General features: G+C 47.4%; 2 protein-coding genes across 2 annotated transcripts in view; both read left to right on the forward strand.

Moving 5' to 3' along the window:
- The first annotated feature begins 2,790 nt into the window (after nucleotides 1–2,790).
- LOC122706323 (40S ribosomal protein S2-like) lies at nucleotides 2,791–3,815 on the forward strand. The gene has a single exon (XM_043921467.1). The coding sequence runs from the start codon at nucleotides 2,915–2,917 to the stop codon at nucleotides 3,398–3,400; it is 486 nt and encodes a 161-aa protein (XP_043777402.1). The 5' UTR covers nucleotides 2,791–2,914; the 3' UTR covers nucleotides 3,401–3,815.
- Nucleotides 3,816–4,477: 662 nt separating this feature from the next.
- Nucleotides 4,478–15,231, forward strand: part of LOC122706321 — a 92,269-nt gene continuing 81,515 nt past the window's right edge. Inside the window, exons 1-3 of the mRNA XM_043921466.1 lie at nucleotides 4,478–4,531; nucleotides 8,408–9,022; nucleotides 14,985–15,095. Coding sequence (XP_043777401.1) covers nucleotides 8,435–9,022; nucleotides 14,985–15,095 — 699 coding nt within the window. The 5' untranslated portion in view covers nucleotides 4,478–4,531; nucleotides 8,408–8,434. The remainder of the gene's footprint in view (nucleotides 4,532–8,407; nucleotides 9,023–14,984; nucleotides 15,096–15,231) is intronic.

A 15,231-nucleotide genomic window follows, 5' to 3' on the forward strand; every position in this document is an offset into this window, starting at 1 on the left:
TAAAAAAGGCCTTAATAGGCACAGAGCCCTTCGGGGGGGGTGAGGAAGCCCTGTTAGAAAACACAAAAAATATTATTTTGAAAGTGGTTATTGGATCAACGTTTGATTGCTGTTAATGTGCTGAGGTTATGCAGTGGAAACTATTGTTTATATAGTTAAAGATGTAGAAAAATAAGAGTTTAGCCCTAGAGTAAAAACAATAAGATAATTGTTAATTTTAACCAGGAGTGCTAAACAGGGGCTGCCTCACCAGAGCCGCAGAGTCTTTGTGTGCTAAACTTTTTAGATAAATTTAGCTGAGAACTTCTGCAAAAAGACTGACTTTTGTGTTAACAGGATTGTATTTCTATTATGTTGCAACCTGCTGTATCATGAGATTGCCACTTTTCTGTTTTCTGCTAAGCTCAAGGCCAAAGGATAATGTACAAAAAATCTATGGAAAAAGACTCTCATAAACAAAAAAATATACAGAAAACACCTGGTTTCATGAAAGACAAGCTGATGTAATGCTAAACTAAGTCTGTGTGCTTATCTCCCCCTTAGAAATGTATCAACTTAGGGTATAAAGGCAATGGTGAAAAATAAAACGCTGCCAGACTCTGCTGCACATCCCGGTCTGGTCTCTCTCTTTCTCTCTCTCTCTCTGTCTCTCACTCGCCGATGCCATTCATCCTGAGGATACCCCTGGATCCTGCTGGGGCAAGGACCCCGGCATGGAGGTGTCAGTTGCAGCCCAAGGAAGGCAGAGGCTGAGATGGTTAGATGGCATCACCAACTCAATGGACACGAGTCTGAGCAAACTCTGGGACATAGTGAAGGATAGGGAAGTCTGGCATGCTGCAGTCCATGGAGTTGCAAAGAGTTGGACACGGCTGAGCGACTGAACAATAACAATAAGGAAGGCAGAGCTGCCTGAATGTGCCCACGCAGGGCCCATGGGCATACAGCAATATGGATGGACCTAGAGATTATCATACTAAGTAAGTCAGACAGAAAGACATATACCGTATGATATCACTTATATGTGAAATCTTAAATGTGATACAAATGAACTTACCTATAATACAGAAGTGGACTTACATCCAGAGAACTGAGTTGTGGTGGCCAAGGAAGGTGGAGGGAGAAGGGTTGGGAGTTTGGGGTTAGCAGATGTAAACTATAATATCTAGGATGGATAAACAACAAGGTCCTACAGTATAGCCCAGGGAACTCTATTCAATATCCTGTGATAAAGTATGATGGAAAAGAATATGGAAAAATATATAGAGACCTTAAATCACTTTACTGTGCAGCAGAAACTAATACAACATTGTAAATCAAGTATATTTCAATTATATATATAAGCAGAGACCCTCAACATGTTTGCCTACAGCCCCCACCACAGAGATGGTGAACACTCTCCTGGCCCCATACCTCCTGGGCCTTTTCTGAGGACTGGACCTCACATTGAAAAAAAAAAAAAGTTTTATAAGGGTCCTGGTTAAAGTCCTGGAGGGCAGTGAAAAGTGTGGAGCATATCCTTACATTAACACCAAGACACTATTTATTACACAAAAATAAGACACAGTTCGTATGTTTAATAGGGGAAGAGTCAGATGACATTTATTCGGACAGGAAACATTATATAGCCATTAAATAATACTTAATAGAGGGTTTCTACTGCATTCTCTTTCTTCATTTTTCACTTTAAATGTTTCTCAAGACATCCCTGGCAATCCAGTGGTTAAGACAGTGCTGCCAATGCAAGGGGCCTGAGTTCAATCCTTGGTCAAGGAACTAAGATCCCATCGTGGTGTGGCTGAAAGATTAAAAAAAAAATTACCAGTTATATTTGCTGTTTATAATCTATTTGTAGATTAGGATTAAAATGGATTTAATCCATTTTTAAAGCTGTGTGAATTTTTCTAAACAGGAACAACTATTTGCAATATGGGTTTTCATTAAACCAATTATAACTTTTATTATTAGCAGTTGAGAAGCACATGTTCATATAGCAATGTAAAAATATATTAATGAGTATTTGGTAAATTCCAACAGGCTTTTCCCATGAGCATAATTTTGTGTTGTACAATTTACATTACATCTATAATTTTGGATAACATGCATTGATTAACAATAAAGTGACAAAAGCTCAAAAAAAAAAAAAAAAGTTTCTCCACTCCTTGTATATAGTAGGGAAAAAAAGCGTTCATGGGATTTAAGCCGGTGTGGGTTGCTCTCCTGTTCACTCTTGTTCAAGCCCAGCAGTCAGGACCATCATTTCCAGTTTCCCAGGACGGAAAGGCCATCCATCTGTTCATTAATTATAATGCTCAGGGCCTGACAGTAAATGGAAGTCTGAATTGAAACAAGGACCTCCTGTCTTCATCTTTAATAGGAGACTTTCTCTTAGACCACAAGTGTGCCATAGGTTAATTCTGCAGACCTTCAACAACGGGACCTCCACCCCGGGCAGCCAGCCTGGGTCCTTCCATTTGTATCCACCGAGGAAAGAATGCAACATCAAGCACTGGAAAAGCCGACAACAGCACTGTATTTAATGGGGGAAAACTTTCCTTTTAATTTTGGCTGTGACAGCTCTTTGTTGCAGCTTGTGGGCTTTCTCTAGTTGTGGGGCACGGTCTTAGTTGCCCCTTGGCATGTGGGATCTTATTAATAGTTCCCCAACCAGGAATTGAACCCTAGTCCCCTGCATTAGAAAGTGGGTTCTTTTTTGTATATAATTTTATTTAGTTATTTATTTATTTATGGTTGCATTGCATCTTCATTGCTGCACGGACTTTTCTCTAGTTGTAGTGAGCAGGGGCTACTCTCCAGTACAGTGTGAGGGCTTCTTATTGCAAGTGCTTCTCTTGTTGCGGAGCACTGGCTCTAAGACATGCAAGCTTCAGCTTCTTCTTCGTGAAAACAGCAAATGGCGGATGACGCCGGTGCTGCGAGAGGGCCCGGAAGCCCCGGAGGCCCCAGGGTCCCCGGAATAGGAAGCCGCGGAGGCTTCCGCGTAGGCTTTGGCAGTGGCGTCCACCGCCGGGGTCGGGGCTGGGGCAGAGGCCGCGGAGCTCGTGGAGGCAAGGCCGAGGACAAGGAGTGGCTCCCGGTTGCCAAGCTGGGCCGCCTGGTCAAGGACATAAAGATCAAGTCCCTGGAGGAGATCTACCTTTTCTCTCTGCCCATCAAGGAGTCTGAGATTATTGACTTTTTCCTGGGAGCATCCCTCAAGGATGAGGTTATGCCCGTGCAAAAGCAGATCCGTGCTGGCCAGCGGACCAGGTTCAAGGCATTTGTTGCCATCGGGGATTACAATGGACATGTCGGTCTGGGTGTCAGGTGCTCCAAGGAAGTAGCCAATGCCATCCGTGGGGCCATCATCCTGGCCAAGCTGTCCGTCGTCCCCTTGTGAAGAGGCTACTGGGGGAACAAGATCGGCAAGCCCCACACGGTTCCTTGCAAGGTGACTGGCTGCTGCGGCTTCGTGTTGGGGCGCCTCATCCCTGCCCCCAGTGGCACTGGCATCGTCTCCGCCCCTGTGCCCAAGAAGCTGCTGCTGATGGCCGGCATCGAAGACTGCTACACTTCTGCTAGGGGCTGCACCGCCACCCTGGGCAACTTTGCCAAGGCCACTTTTGATGCCATTTCCAAGACCTACAGTTACCTCATCTCTGACCTCTGGAAAGAGACGGTGTTCACCAAGTCTCCATATCAGGAATTCACTGACCATCTTGTGAAGACCCACACCAGAGTCTCTGTGCAGAGGACGCAGGCCCCAGCTGTAGCCACCACATAATTTTATAAAGAGAATAATAAAGTGAATGAAATAAAGTGAATTTTATAAAGAGAATAATAAAGTGAAAGAAAAAAAAAGACATGCAAGCTTCAGTAGTTGCAGTTCCTGGACTTCGTTGTTCCGAAGCAGGTGGGATCTTCCCAGATCAGTAGTCAAACCTATGTCTCCTGCATTGTGCAGTTGGATTCTTTACCACTGAACCACCAGGGAAGTCTGTAATGGGGAAAACTTGAAAAAAAAAAAAAAAAAGGTTCATTCACAGAGGCCAGCCAAGCCCTATTGGATCCTGAGGCCCAAAGAAACAAATTAGTAATAATCAAGCTTGTCTTTAACATTTTAATATCTTGTTCACCATGGATGTTTTTGCATTAATTTTTAGTTTTTTTGTAAAGTCTTGTGTTAAAATTGTATCTGTTTTGATTCCTGAGTTTTTTGACACCCTCTTAAATCTTGTGCCTGAGGTGAGGGTCATGCCTACCTTACCATGGACCAGCCCTGGTTAAAAAATAAAGGCATTTTCCTTAATAGATATTTGTTTTTTTCTTTCTGACTCACTTCACTCTATGTGGGGTGCTCAGTCGTTTCAGTAATGTCTGACTCTGTGTCTCTGTAGACTGCAGCCAGCCAGGCTCTTCTGTCCATGGGATTATCCAGGCAAGAATACTGGAGTGGGTTACTATGCGTTCCTCCAGGGATCTTCCTGACCCAGGAATCGAACACCCATCTGTATGTCTCCTGCATTGGGAGGTGAGTTCTTTACCACTAGCACCACCTGGGAAGCCTGTATGACAGTCCCGTGCTCTGTGGTGACCTAAATGGAAAGGAAATTAAAAAAAGGGGGGTATATGTATACGTGTAGCTGATTCACTTTGCTGTACAGCAGATACTAACAACAATGGGAAGCAACTACAATGAAATTTTTAAAAGTAAAGGTATTTTCATTACAACTGGGAAAAAGTCAGGGATCCCCCAGTAACTCCATCATGTAACTGAAAGGTCAGGGCAGCCACATGGAATGCTGGAAAAGAGAAATGGTCAACTATAAGTATTAGAATTTCAAAATGGGCTTTTAGGGCTTCCCTGGTGATCCAGTGGTAAAGAATCTGCCTGCTATTGCAGGAGATAGGGGTTTGTTCCCTGACCCAGGAATATCCCACATGCTGTGGAGCAACTAAGCCCATGTTCTTCAATTATTGAGCCTGTGCTCTAGAGCCTGAAAGTCAAAACTAATGAGCCCACATGCCTCAACTAGTGAAGCCCGTGCACCCTAGAGTCCGTGCTCCCCAACAAGTAAAGCCACTGCAGTGCAGTGAGAAGCCCATGCACTACAACTAGAGAATAGCCCCTACGCGTCATAACTAGAGAAAAGCCCTTGCAGTAAGACACAGCACAGTCAAAAATAAACAAATAAAAAGACTGATACAAGATCAGAGTTTTTTTTTTTTTAATGTACCAGCAAGAGGTATATAAGAGAAAAATCTGTTCCCCATAGCTACAAAAACATATGTCTTAGAATAAGCTTCCTGTGTCTACAGCTATGTAGAAACCCACAGTGTGGTTGACATTTAAGGCTTGAATAAACAGGGAGACTTATCTTGAGTGAAAAGACCTGATGTCGTGTATATAAAATGCCGTCACTGTTGGGCAGTATGAAGTAGGGCGTGAGATGATTTTTCAGCAGACTGGCTGTAGTGACTTGGCCACTTGGATTTCTTAGTTGAGACAGGAGAAGGAAGGAGCCTCTGTTTTTTAAATGTGGACAGAGGTGGGCTGTTCTCAGCCAGATCTCTTTGTTTCAGGGGACAACGTGCACGCCACCGGGGTGGGGGGGGGCAGGAAGTATTCACTCAGAAGTTCCCTGGCCTGTGAGCTGTGCCACCGCCCCAGTTGCCAGGAATGCAAACTCCCCACGAGAGGGAGTGGACATGTCCCCTTGGAGTGGGCAGGTCTGGCCACCATCTGTAACTTTGATTCGTTTTGTATATTACACAAATACATTTGTTTAATATAGATATGTATTTTCATAAATGAGTATAGTATTTTATAACCTGTGTATTTTACTTATTGTATTTTTCATGAAATGGTTGTAATATTTTTAATGACTGTAATATTCATCAAGCTATTTTGTTGTAATGTACAAGTTGCCTGTTATTGGACATTAAATAATTTTGCTTCTCCTTATTTTAAACAATGTAATGGTGAGATGGACATCCTTTTTAGGCTACATCTTTGTGCATATACATGATTGTTTATCTAGTGTACATTCCTAGATTTGGAATTGCCAGACCAGAGGGCATACATCTTTTGAAAGGTTTTTAATCCCCATTTGCAAATTACTTTCCAGAAAGGTTATGCTTTTTAAAAATTATGGCCATTTTCATTTTTGTCCTCTGTCATCTCTTTATTGAACTGTAATTGCTTTATGGTGTGTTAGTTTCTGCTGTGTGGCAAAGTGAACATGGGAAGTCTGCTGTAAAGTGATGCTCCGTACTCTTGGCGCATCCTCATGGTCACCTGTGTTCTAGGAAACACTGGACACCTTGCCTCTCCCTGGGAGCAGGTCTCTGAAATATTCCCATCAGTTTCAGGTTTGGGGATGGGGTGACTGAGGAGGATGCCCAGACCCTGCACGGTCCATTCTCAGTGACAGTTTTCCTACTGTGGGACCATGTCTGGTGTGTGAGCTGCTCTGGAGAAGCACTGTGGATCTGCCAGCTTCTAGCGACGCTGTAGAGACAAGACCACACCTGAGCTGCTCACATTCCCTAGAGGACGGGAAGGGGGTTTTCACTGACCTCCCTTCCCCCAGCCCCCCATCCCCCACTGTCTCCCCAAGGGGCTGAAAGAGAAATCCTGTGAGTCTCATGCCTGCTCAGAATTGTCCCGGGACTCTATGGTTTGTGGGATGAAATGTAGGGTTCTGGATGGTGGGGTTCAGGACCTCCCTGGTTGGGCCCATGGGATCTTTGCAGTGCCCTGCAGTACCATGACCCCTGAAGTGGCAGCCACATCCTTTGCACCCTCCTGGGTCCCCTATTCTGGTGGCCCACAGTGCTGTCCTCCCTCTGGTGCCCCCCCATCCTGGGCCCCCGCCACATCGAGCCTGTGAGGCTGGGGCTCACATCCAGTGTCTGTGTGGCACTCAGCCTGGACGGTTCCTGGCAAATCCCATCAGTGGTGTTGTTTGGAGCGAAGAGGAAGCAGAGGTTTGTGTGTGCTGGGAGTCTGAGGGGAGCGGTAGGGAGACTGGAGATGGGCTTCAGGGGCAGCAGATTAGACTTGGAAGGGCAGGACACCTCCTCCCTGGCTTCATCATGTTTTTGGAATGAAGCCTTCTCTTTCTTTTTGAGAGCAAATAACCTGATCTTATGACCATTGCCTCTGTCACCTGGGCTCCTCCACCTAGGAACCATCTTCATGAAGTCATTAGTGAGATGGGCAGCAAGCACATGAAAAGATGCTTAGCATCACTGATCATGAGGGAAATGAAAATCTTAACTATAGTAGGGTACCATCTCACACTGGCCAGAGAGCCCATTGTTAGACAGTCTACAAATAATAAATGCTGGAGAGAGTGTGGTGAAAAGGGAACCCTCCTACACTGGTGCTGGGAATGTCAATTGGTGCAGCCACTATGGAGAACAGTATGGAGATTCCTTAAAATACTAAAAATAGATCTATTATCTCCAAGTATTAAATATTTGAAAGAAAAATTTCCAAAAAATTAAAAATAAAATAAAAATAAAAATAGAGCTATTATATGATCCAGCAACCCCACTCCTGGGCTTATGTTCAAAAAAGACACATGCACCCTATTCAGTACAACACTATTTACAGTAGCCAAAATGTAAAAGCAACCTCAGTGTCTCTCCACAGATGAATGGATAAAGATGATGTGGTACACATATGCTATGGAATATTACTCAGCCATAAAAAATGAAAGAATGCCATTTGCACCAATATGGATGGACCTAGAGATGATCATATTAAGTGAAGTAAATAAAGACAAATGTCATCTAATATCATCATATCTAAAAATGACATAAATGAACTTATTTACAAAACAGAAACAGGTTCACAGACATAGAAAATGAACTATGGTTACCAAAGGGGAAAGGGTGGGGAGAGGAATAAATAGGGAGTTTGGAATTAACAGATACAGATACACACTACTTTATGTAAACTAGACAATCAACGAAGACCTATGGTACAGGATGGGGAAATATATTCAATACCTTGTAATAATAAGATGGAAAAGGGTCTGAAAATGAATATAGATATATATACATACACACACACGGATGTATATAACTGAAACACTCTGCTGTATACCAGAAACTAACACAGCATGGTTAGTTAACTGTATGTCAAACAAATAAGAGAGAATTCCTGAATGAGCAGGGAGTTGGGGGGAAGCAGCAGGTGTCCTGGGGAGTCGCCAGGGTCCACTTTTCCTCCTCCAGCCCTGGTGCCCTCCTGTCTCTTTGGCAGGGCTTGCAATGATCCTGACACCGGAGTCAGCTGAGGTGGGGTGTCCTTTCATCTGAACGAACACAAGTTACATCTCCTGGGCGTGCTCCTTGGGCCAGGTTCTGACTCTCCTGTCATCCTTCCTCCCTGCAGTGGCTGCCTCCTGGTGACGATGGCCATATGAGCCTCACCATGGCCCACTGGAAGCATCAGAGTGCAAGGAGCAGCCTGTTGGACCACAGGGTGAGGCCAGGCCCGGAGCCCGAGAGCAACTGGCCCTGGAGCAGTACGTGCCCACTGGACTGGAGCTGGCGGCCCTGCAGCCCGAGAGCCCATTGCCTGCCCAGAAGGGCGCCCCCGATGGGTACTTCAGCTCAAACTAGAGTAAACAACACCTCGGAGGAGGAGGAATATGATGAGGGGATGCCCAAAGAGGAGGAGGGCATCACCTATTACATCCGCTACTGCCCTGAGGACAACAGCTACCAGCAGGGCACGGACTGCAGCAGGCTACCTGGCCCACCTGGAGATGCCACCTGGAGATGGATGAGTGCCAGGAAGCAGTGGAGGAGTGGACGGAGCCAGGGCCCGGCAACTCCCTGGAGGTCTGCCTGCTTGTCAAGGCTGATCTGTGGCCCCAGCAGACACAAGAGCAGGCCCAAATTGCTGAACCTTCCTCCTGAGGCCAAGCACTTCGCCGATGCCCAGAGGAGCTTCAAGACCAAGACCAGGACCCCGGAGGAGAGGCCCATGTGGCCCCAAGAGGAGGTAAGATTCTGGCTGACCCTGGGGAAGTGGAGGGAGGGGCTGAGAGCAAAGGTATCTGTGTAGCCTGCAGGTCAAAACTTGAGCCAGCTCTCCACGTATTCAGTTATGCATGGACTTCCTGGCCACTCCTGTTCACCCGTTGGATGCTTGTAGTAAATGCTGAGGCAATCTTGTTGAGGCTGATTGGCAGCCAGGGCTCCCGGCAGACACCCAGCCCCCAGCAGAGCTTGGTTCCTTCCCCTGCTTGCTCTGGATCTGCTCGGGTAGGGGTGGTTCCTGAGACTTGTCCCTCCCCAGGTGGTCTCAGTCAGTCACAGGGATCGGTACTGCTGGCACGTGCAGACGGCTGCAGCCAGTGGCTGGGGCCGCCCAGCAGCAAGGGGCGGCGACTGAGTGCATTTCACAGGGGCGGTTGAATCTGATGACACCTCTGAAAGCTTGAGGGCCTTGGTGTGATTGGCAGTTCGCTGTAAATAACCATTTTGCAAATAATTATTTGGAAATTTGACAGTCTTGGAGAAGAAATGCATGCTAATGAGGCCAGTAGATTTAAGCGTAAGTGTACTTTCTCTTAATTATAGCAAAGTGTGTATTGTAATAAAACACTTTTGAAAAGCTGCTTTTCAAAAAAAAACTTACATGTGTATAAAAAGAAGATATGATTATTATATGCATGTGAAGGAACTTCTATTTGACTAATTCTATGGACAAATGAGAATGAACTGTTTTCATATTTTTTTTTTTTACTGGGGTATAGTTGCTTTACTATGTTGTCTCTGCTGAACAACAAAGTGAATCTGCTGTACGTATACATATATCCCCCTCAATCTTGGACCTCCCATCCCGCCATCCCACCCCTCTAGGTCATCACAGAGCACGGAGCTGAGTTCTCTGTGCTATAATACAGCGCCTTCCCACTAGCTATCTGTTTTACACAGGGCAGCATATGTACCTCAGTGCTACTCTCTAGGGTATCATATGTACCTCAATGCTACTCTCTCAATTTGTCCCACCTTCCCCTTCCCACTGTGTCCACATGGCTGTTCTCTACGTCTGTGTCTCTATTCCTGCCCTGCAAATAGGTTCATCTCTACCATTTTTCTAGATGCCATACATATGCGTTAATACACAATATTTATTTTTCTCTTTCTGACTTCACTCTGTATGACAGACTGTAAGTCCATCCACATCTCTATAAATGACACAATTTCATCACTTTTTATGGCTGAGTAATATTCCATTTCATATATGTGCTTTCATGTTTTTTAAAGCCTTCATGAATATTATTTTTTCCCCAGAAGAGTTCATAAATTTGAGCAGTTTAGATCGTGAAAGCTTGTGTTTGGGCAGCAAGTCCTATTGACTTACTGTTAGATTTCTGGAAGTTCCCTTTGATGCCTTTTGGTTTTTTTAAAGTTTGTTAAGCATAAATTGACTTCATTTTTGGGGTGTTCCTGTGATTCAAGGTAGTTCTGTGTGCACTGGGGGCTTTGGGCTGTAAAGAAACTGCTGTTGTATTAGCGGGTGTGGGATCCCCCTCCCCCGCCCCCCACCATGAGGGTGGTGGCTCCGGAGTTTCTGAACGTAACTTGCATTCCTTCAGAGCTCACTCTCCCACCAACACCACTCCTGATCTCCTGGCCTGGCTGCATCTGCAAGCCCTCCATGTGGCCCAAGAAAGTTGCCCTTGTCACATGCTAGGCCCTGGGGTGCAGAGATGAAAGCGACTTGAGCTTACATGGAGAACCTTGTTCTAGAGGAGAGACTCCCTGTCCATCTGGGTGGGGCTGGGCGCTTAGTGGAGGCCCCACCCAGCCCACAAGTCCCAGGCAGGCTTCCTGGGGACAGGTTACCTTGTGGGTGATAAGCGGGGAGGCCTGGGACTTTGAGGGGGTCTTTGGGGAATCCACCAATCAGGCGGGCTGAACACAGAGGTCGTGGGTGTCCTCAGTGTGCAGCGGGGTCTAGGGTTGTGACAGGGCCAGGAGAACAGGTGGAAGTGAAGGACCTGGCTTGAAGATAGTGACGAGAGAGGGACAGAGCTGGGCCATAGGGGATTGGGAGCCTCGAGGGGGCTGAGGGGCAGGACATCAGGAAGGCCCTGAGCATCTCAGGTGGATGGTCAGGGCAGAGGCTCCTGAAGGGGAGCACCAGGGGGTGAGTGGGCAGCATCTATAAGAACAGGTGCCAGGGAAGAGGGCGCCTGCCGTGTGTGGAGCTGGAATTGCACTGCTTTGACTTGGACAGCACGGATGTGTCAGCGGTGTGTGTCCAGGGCAGATTTCAGGGAACAGAGAGGTAGGTGGGGGACTGGGGCAGGGTGCCGGCCCTCATGCATCTTCCATCCCTGAACACCGTCAGCATCCCCTACATGTTCCAGGAACTTGAGACACATCCCAGGGGATCGGTTATTCACATGACATTCCCCAGGAGGTGCAGGGCTCCATAGGAGAATATATAGCAACAGCTTCTGTTCAGGGAGGAAGACCACATTGCCGAGCATGAGATTCAGAGATGGAACAGCATGGCGGAGGCAGTCATGGGGTTTGCACCCCAAAGCACTCAGATCACGGTCAGTGCTAATCAGTTACTAAGAAAGACATGGGCATGTGGTGATAGGAAGCTAACCAAGAATAGCTTCCAGCCCTGCGTTACAGCATGCCACGGACAGTTTAGAAAGGCTGAGAAGGGGATATGGCACGGGAGGGCGCCCCAGGAGATGAGGGTGGACTCCAGACCCTGCCAGGACCACTGTCAGCCTTCACAGGAGAAAAGCTGGTCTCTCCACCGGAGACCAAGCCCAGGCCCAGACTGCTGGAGTGAACAGATGCTTGGATTTGGGCTTGCCAGGTTCCTCTGGTTGGTTCCAGCAGCAAACAGATGGTCCTCTTCAGGATTGGTGACTGAGCTGGCCGTGCGCTGTCCTTGGTGCTGACGCACCACAGAGTCTACCCCTCTGCTGGCCACTTGCTCTGTGCTGGGTGCAGCCGGGCTGGATTGATCAGAGAGCCTGAGCTAGACTTTGGATGAGGGGCTATGGCTCAGGACAGTGCTGGGGCACCAGGTCAGCTTGGCGGGATGTTGCTGTTGGGGGCATTGCCTATTTACCCTCCTCTCCATCAGCCACTTGCAGACGGCCTCAGATTCTGCCTCCATTGCCCATTTTGACCTCTGGTGCAGCCCTGCCCTTCCTCTGACCCCTCCCACTTAGACTTTGGGTCTCATGCTTCCCTTCAAAGCAGCCCTTGGTGCCAGCTGGGAGGCCCGTGTCCCCAACCTTGACTCCTGGAGCCTCTGGGTCTCTGACTGTGAATGGTTATGCTCTCTTGAAGACTCACCCACCCCAGTGTCTTCCTCAGAAGGGCTCAGACCCAGACCACCCCCACCAGAGCCAGGTCTCTGGTGCTTCTGGGGTTCTCTGGCCACTTCAGCTGCTTCTTCCTCCTGTGTGTGTCTGTCAGCTCAGTTGTGTCCAACTTTAAGACACCATGGGCCCCATGGACTGTAGTCCAGGCTCCTTTGTCCATGGGATTCTCTAAGCAAGAATACTGGAGTGGGTTGCCATGCCCTCCTCCAGGGGATCTTCCCCACCTAAGGATTGAACGCTCGTCTCTTATGTCTCTTGCTTTGGCAGGTGGGTTCTTTATCTTTAGCACCATCTGAGAAGGCCACTTATTTGAACAAATTTATTCAAATGAGTGTATTTTTCTCACAGGTAAGTTGTCTTTGCCCTCAACAGTGGTCCCTGCTCCTGGTGTTTTGTGTCCAGCCTGTGCTACCAGATAGTGTTCTACTCTCAGGGCTCCATGAAGGACAGGTTTGGGGGGTCCCTGCCGCATTAGCATGTTTCAGTTCACACATTTCACTCGCCTCTCCCCACCCAGTGATGGCTGGTAGGAGTTCCAGTGGGTGGTGCCGAAAACTCCCACTGGAGTTACTTAATGAGAGGTGTGTCCCGGCTATCTGTGTTGGCTGTGAAAGTCAAAGGTAACCCTGGCCGGCCTTTTATTTTGAGGTGTGCGTGGCTGCTGTGCCGTGGGGAGGGCACAAAGGGTTGAATAGCATCTTCCTCTAAGATGCCAGGACCCCACATCCACGTGGGCCTCTGACCATGCTCATTTTGGACACTGTGTCGCCTGCTGTTAAGACCCCACCCCGGCCGTGAGATGAAGACGCAAGCACCAGATGGGTTCTCCCAAGGAGAATCAGCAGAAGCCGCACACTGCCTCTCTGGAAACAACCCTGGATGTTTATCATGAAATGCGGTTGCATGGTGATGAGAGGTCCAAGGGATTAGAGGAAATGTTGCTCCAGAGGGAAGGGTCCAGGCTGTGGAAGCTTTGGGAGAAGCTGCCCTTCGACGTGGCCCTGAGACCTTGTGTTGCCCGTGGTCACTGTGTGCTGTGGCCCCATGCTTAGGTGTTGGGGTGGGGGTAGGATGGTATGAGGCACTGATGTCCAGCCAACCTGGGTTCCCCTGACCAAGCCCAAACTGCGTCCCCCAGAAGGGGGATCTCTTCCATTTCTCAGAGGCACCCAACACAAGGCAGGCGGCAGCCCTGGAGGTACTGTTTCTCCACTGTGTATCTGGCACCTTGATGACAGTCTGTTACCCTACTTGATGGTCCTCTTCCTGCCAGAAAAATTAGGTTCTAGTCCAAGCGGTAACATTCGTGGAAGGAGTTCTTAGTTCTTAGCTCTTTCAGACTGCTAAACCAAAGTATCATAAACCAGGGGACTTAAAACAGCATGCATTTATTTCTGTCAGGTCTGGAGGCTGTTAAGTCCAAGGTCAAGGTGCAAGCAGATTAGGTGTCTGGTGAGAACCACTTTCCTTAACAGCCATCTTCCTTTTAAAAAAATAATATCTTAAAAATAATGTTATTTATTTATAAGTAAGTATAAGTATAATGTATATGTATGTAACAAACACCCTCTTCCAACAACACAAGAGATGACTCTACACATTGACATCACTAGATGGTCAGTCTCAAAGTCAGATTGATTATATTCTTTGTAGTCAAAGATGGAGAAACTCAAAACAGACAGCAAAAATAAGACTGGGAGCTGACTGTGGCTCAGATCATGAACTTCTTATTGCAAAATTCAGGCTTAAATTGAAGAATGTAGGGAAAACCACTGGGCCATTCAGATATAACCAAAATCAAATCCCCTATGATCATACAATGGAAGTGACAAATAGATTCAAGGGATTAGATTGGATAGCAGGTGAGGTTGCTGCTGTGATCTCCTTCCAGTCGACTCTCTCCTCCAAAGAGAACAGAGCTGCCCCTCGTCTTTCAGCCCAGCTCTCCTGTTTCCTCAGCACCTCAGCGGGACAAGAAAGACAGAGTCTACCAGAACCAAGGTAGTGTGTTCACCTCTAGCATGAACTTCCAAACTAGCAAAAAATCACACAGAACCAGAGTGAAAACAGGAGGGGGCCTGACTTCTCAGGGACAACTGGGAGAAAAGATGGACCCTACTCTCCTTTCTAGGGTCCCAGCAGGTCCCAGGGACCTGGCTTGTTTACACATTGGGGGCCTGCTGACCACAGCCATGGTGTCCTGACCAAGGGGACGTGTGACCCCAGGTGGGTGGTCTGGGAACTGTGTGAGGCTCACTCCATTTTCGTGGGCCAGGATCATGGGAGACCACACACACACACAACTAAGAAAAAGGGATGAATACATGAGAACTTCACTTGTGTTTAGTTATTAATGCTTTACTGTATTCATTTTCTACAGGCCTGTGCCTGCTTGCCTCTTTATCCCTGTAAGTTTCACCTTCCCTGGGGCTCCTGGAGACTCCTCGGGTGGCTACCTGGTAATTATTCCAATTTTCCAGGACAAGCATTGTGGGAAGGGAGGCAGGTTCACCTGGTGAATTGATTGCAGGGCACATGGATCAGACAAACGGCCAATGGGCAGCAGGTGAGGTTGCTGCTGTGATCTCCTTCCAGTCGACCGTCCCTCCTCAGCAGAGACCAGACCTGCCCACGTCTCCCAGCCCTCTTGCATGTTTTTGCAACACCTCAGTGGAACAAGAAAGGACCGAGCCTGCCAGAACTAAGGTAGTGTGTTCAACATTATCATGACAGCCATAAAAACAGTTAATATCACACAGAACCAAAGGGAGAAGAGGACTTCTATGGGACAGTGTTGGGGGAAGAGAATGACCCTACAGTTCTTTCTATCATCCCAGGGGGT

The sequence above is a fragment of the Cervus elaphus genome, chromosome 13 (assembly GCF_910594005.1).
Source record: "Cervus elaphus chromosome 13, mCerEla1.1, whole genome shotgun sequence".
Classification (NCBI taxonomy): domain Eukaryota; kingdom Metazoa; phylum Chordata; class Mammalia; order Artiodactyla; family Cervidae; genus Cervus; species Cervus elaphus.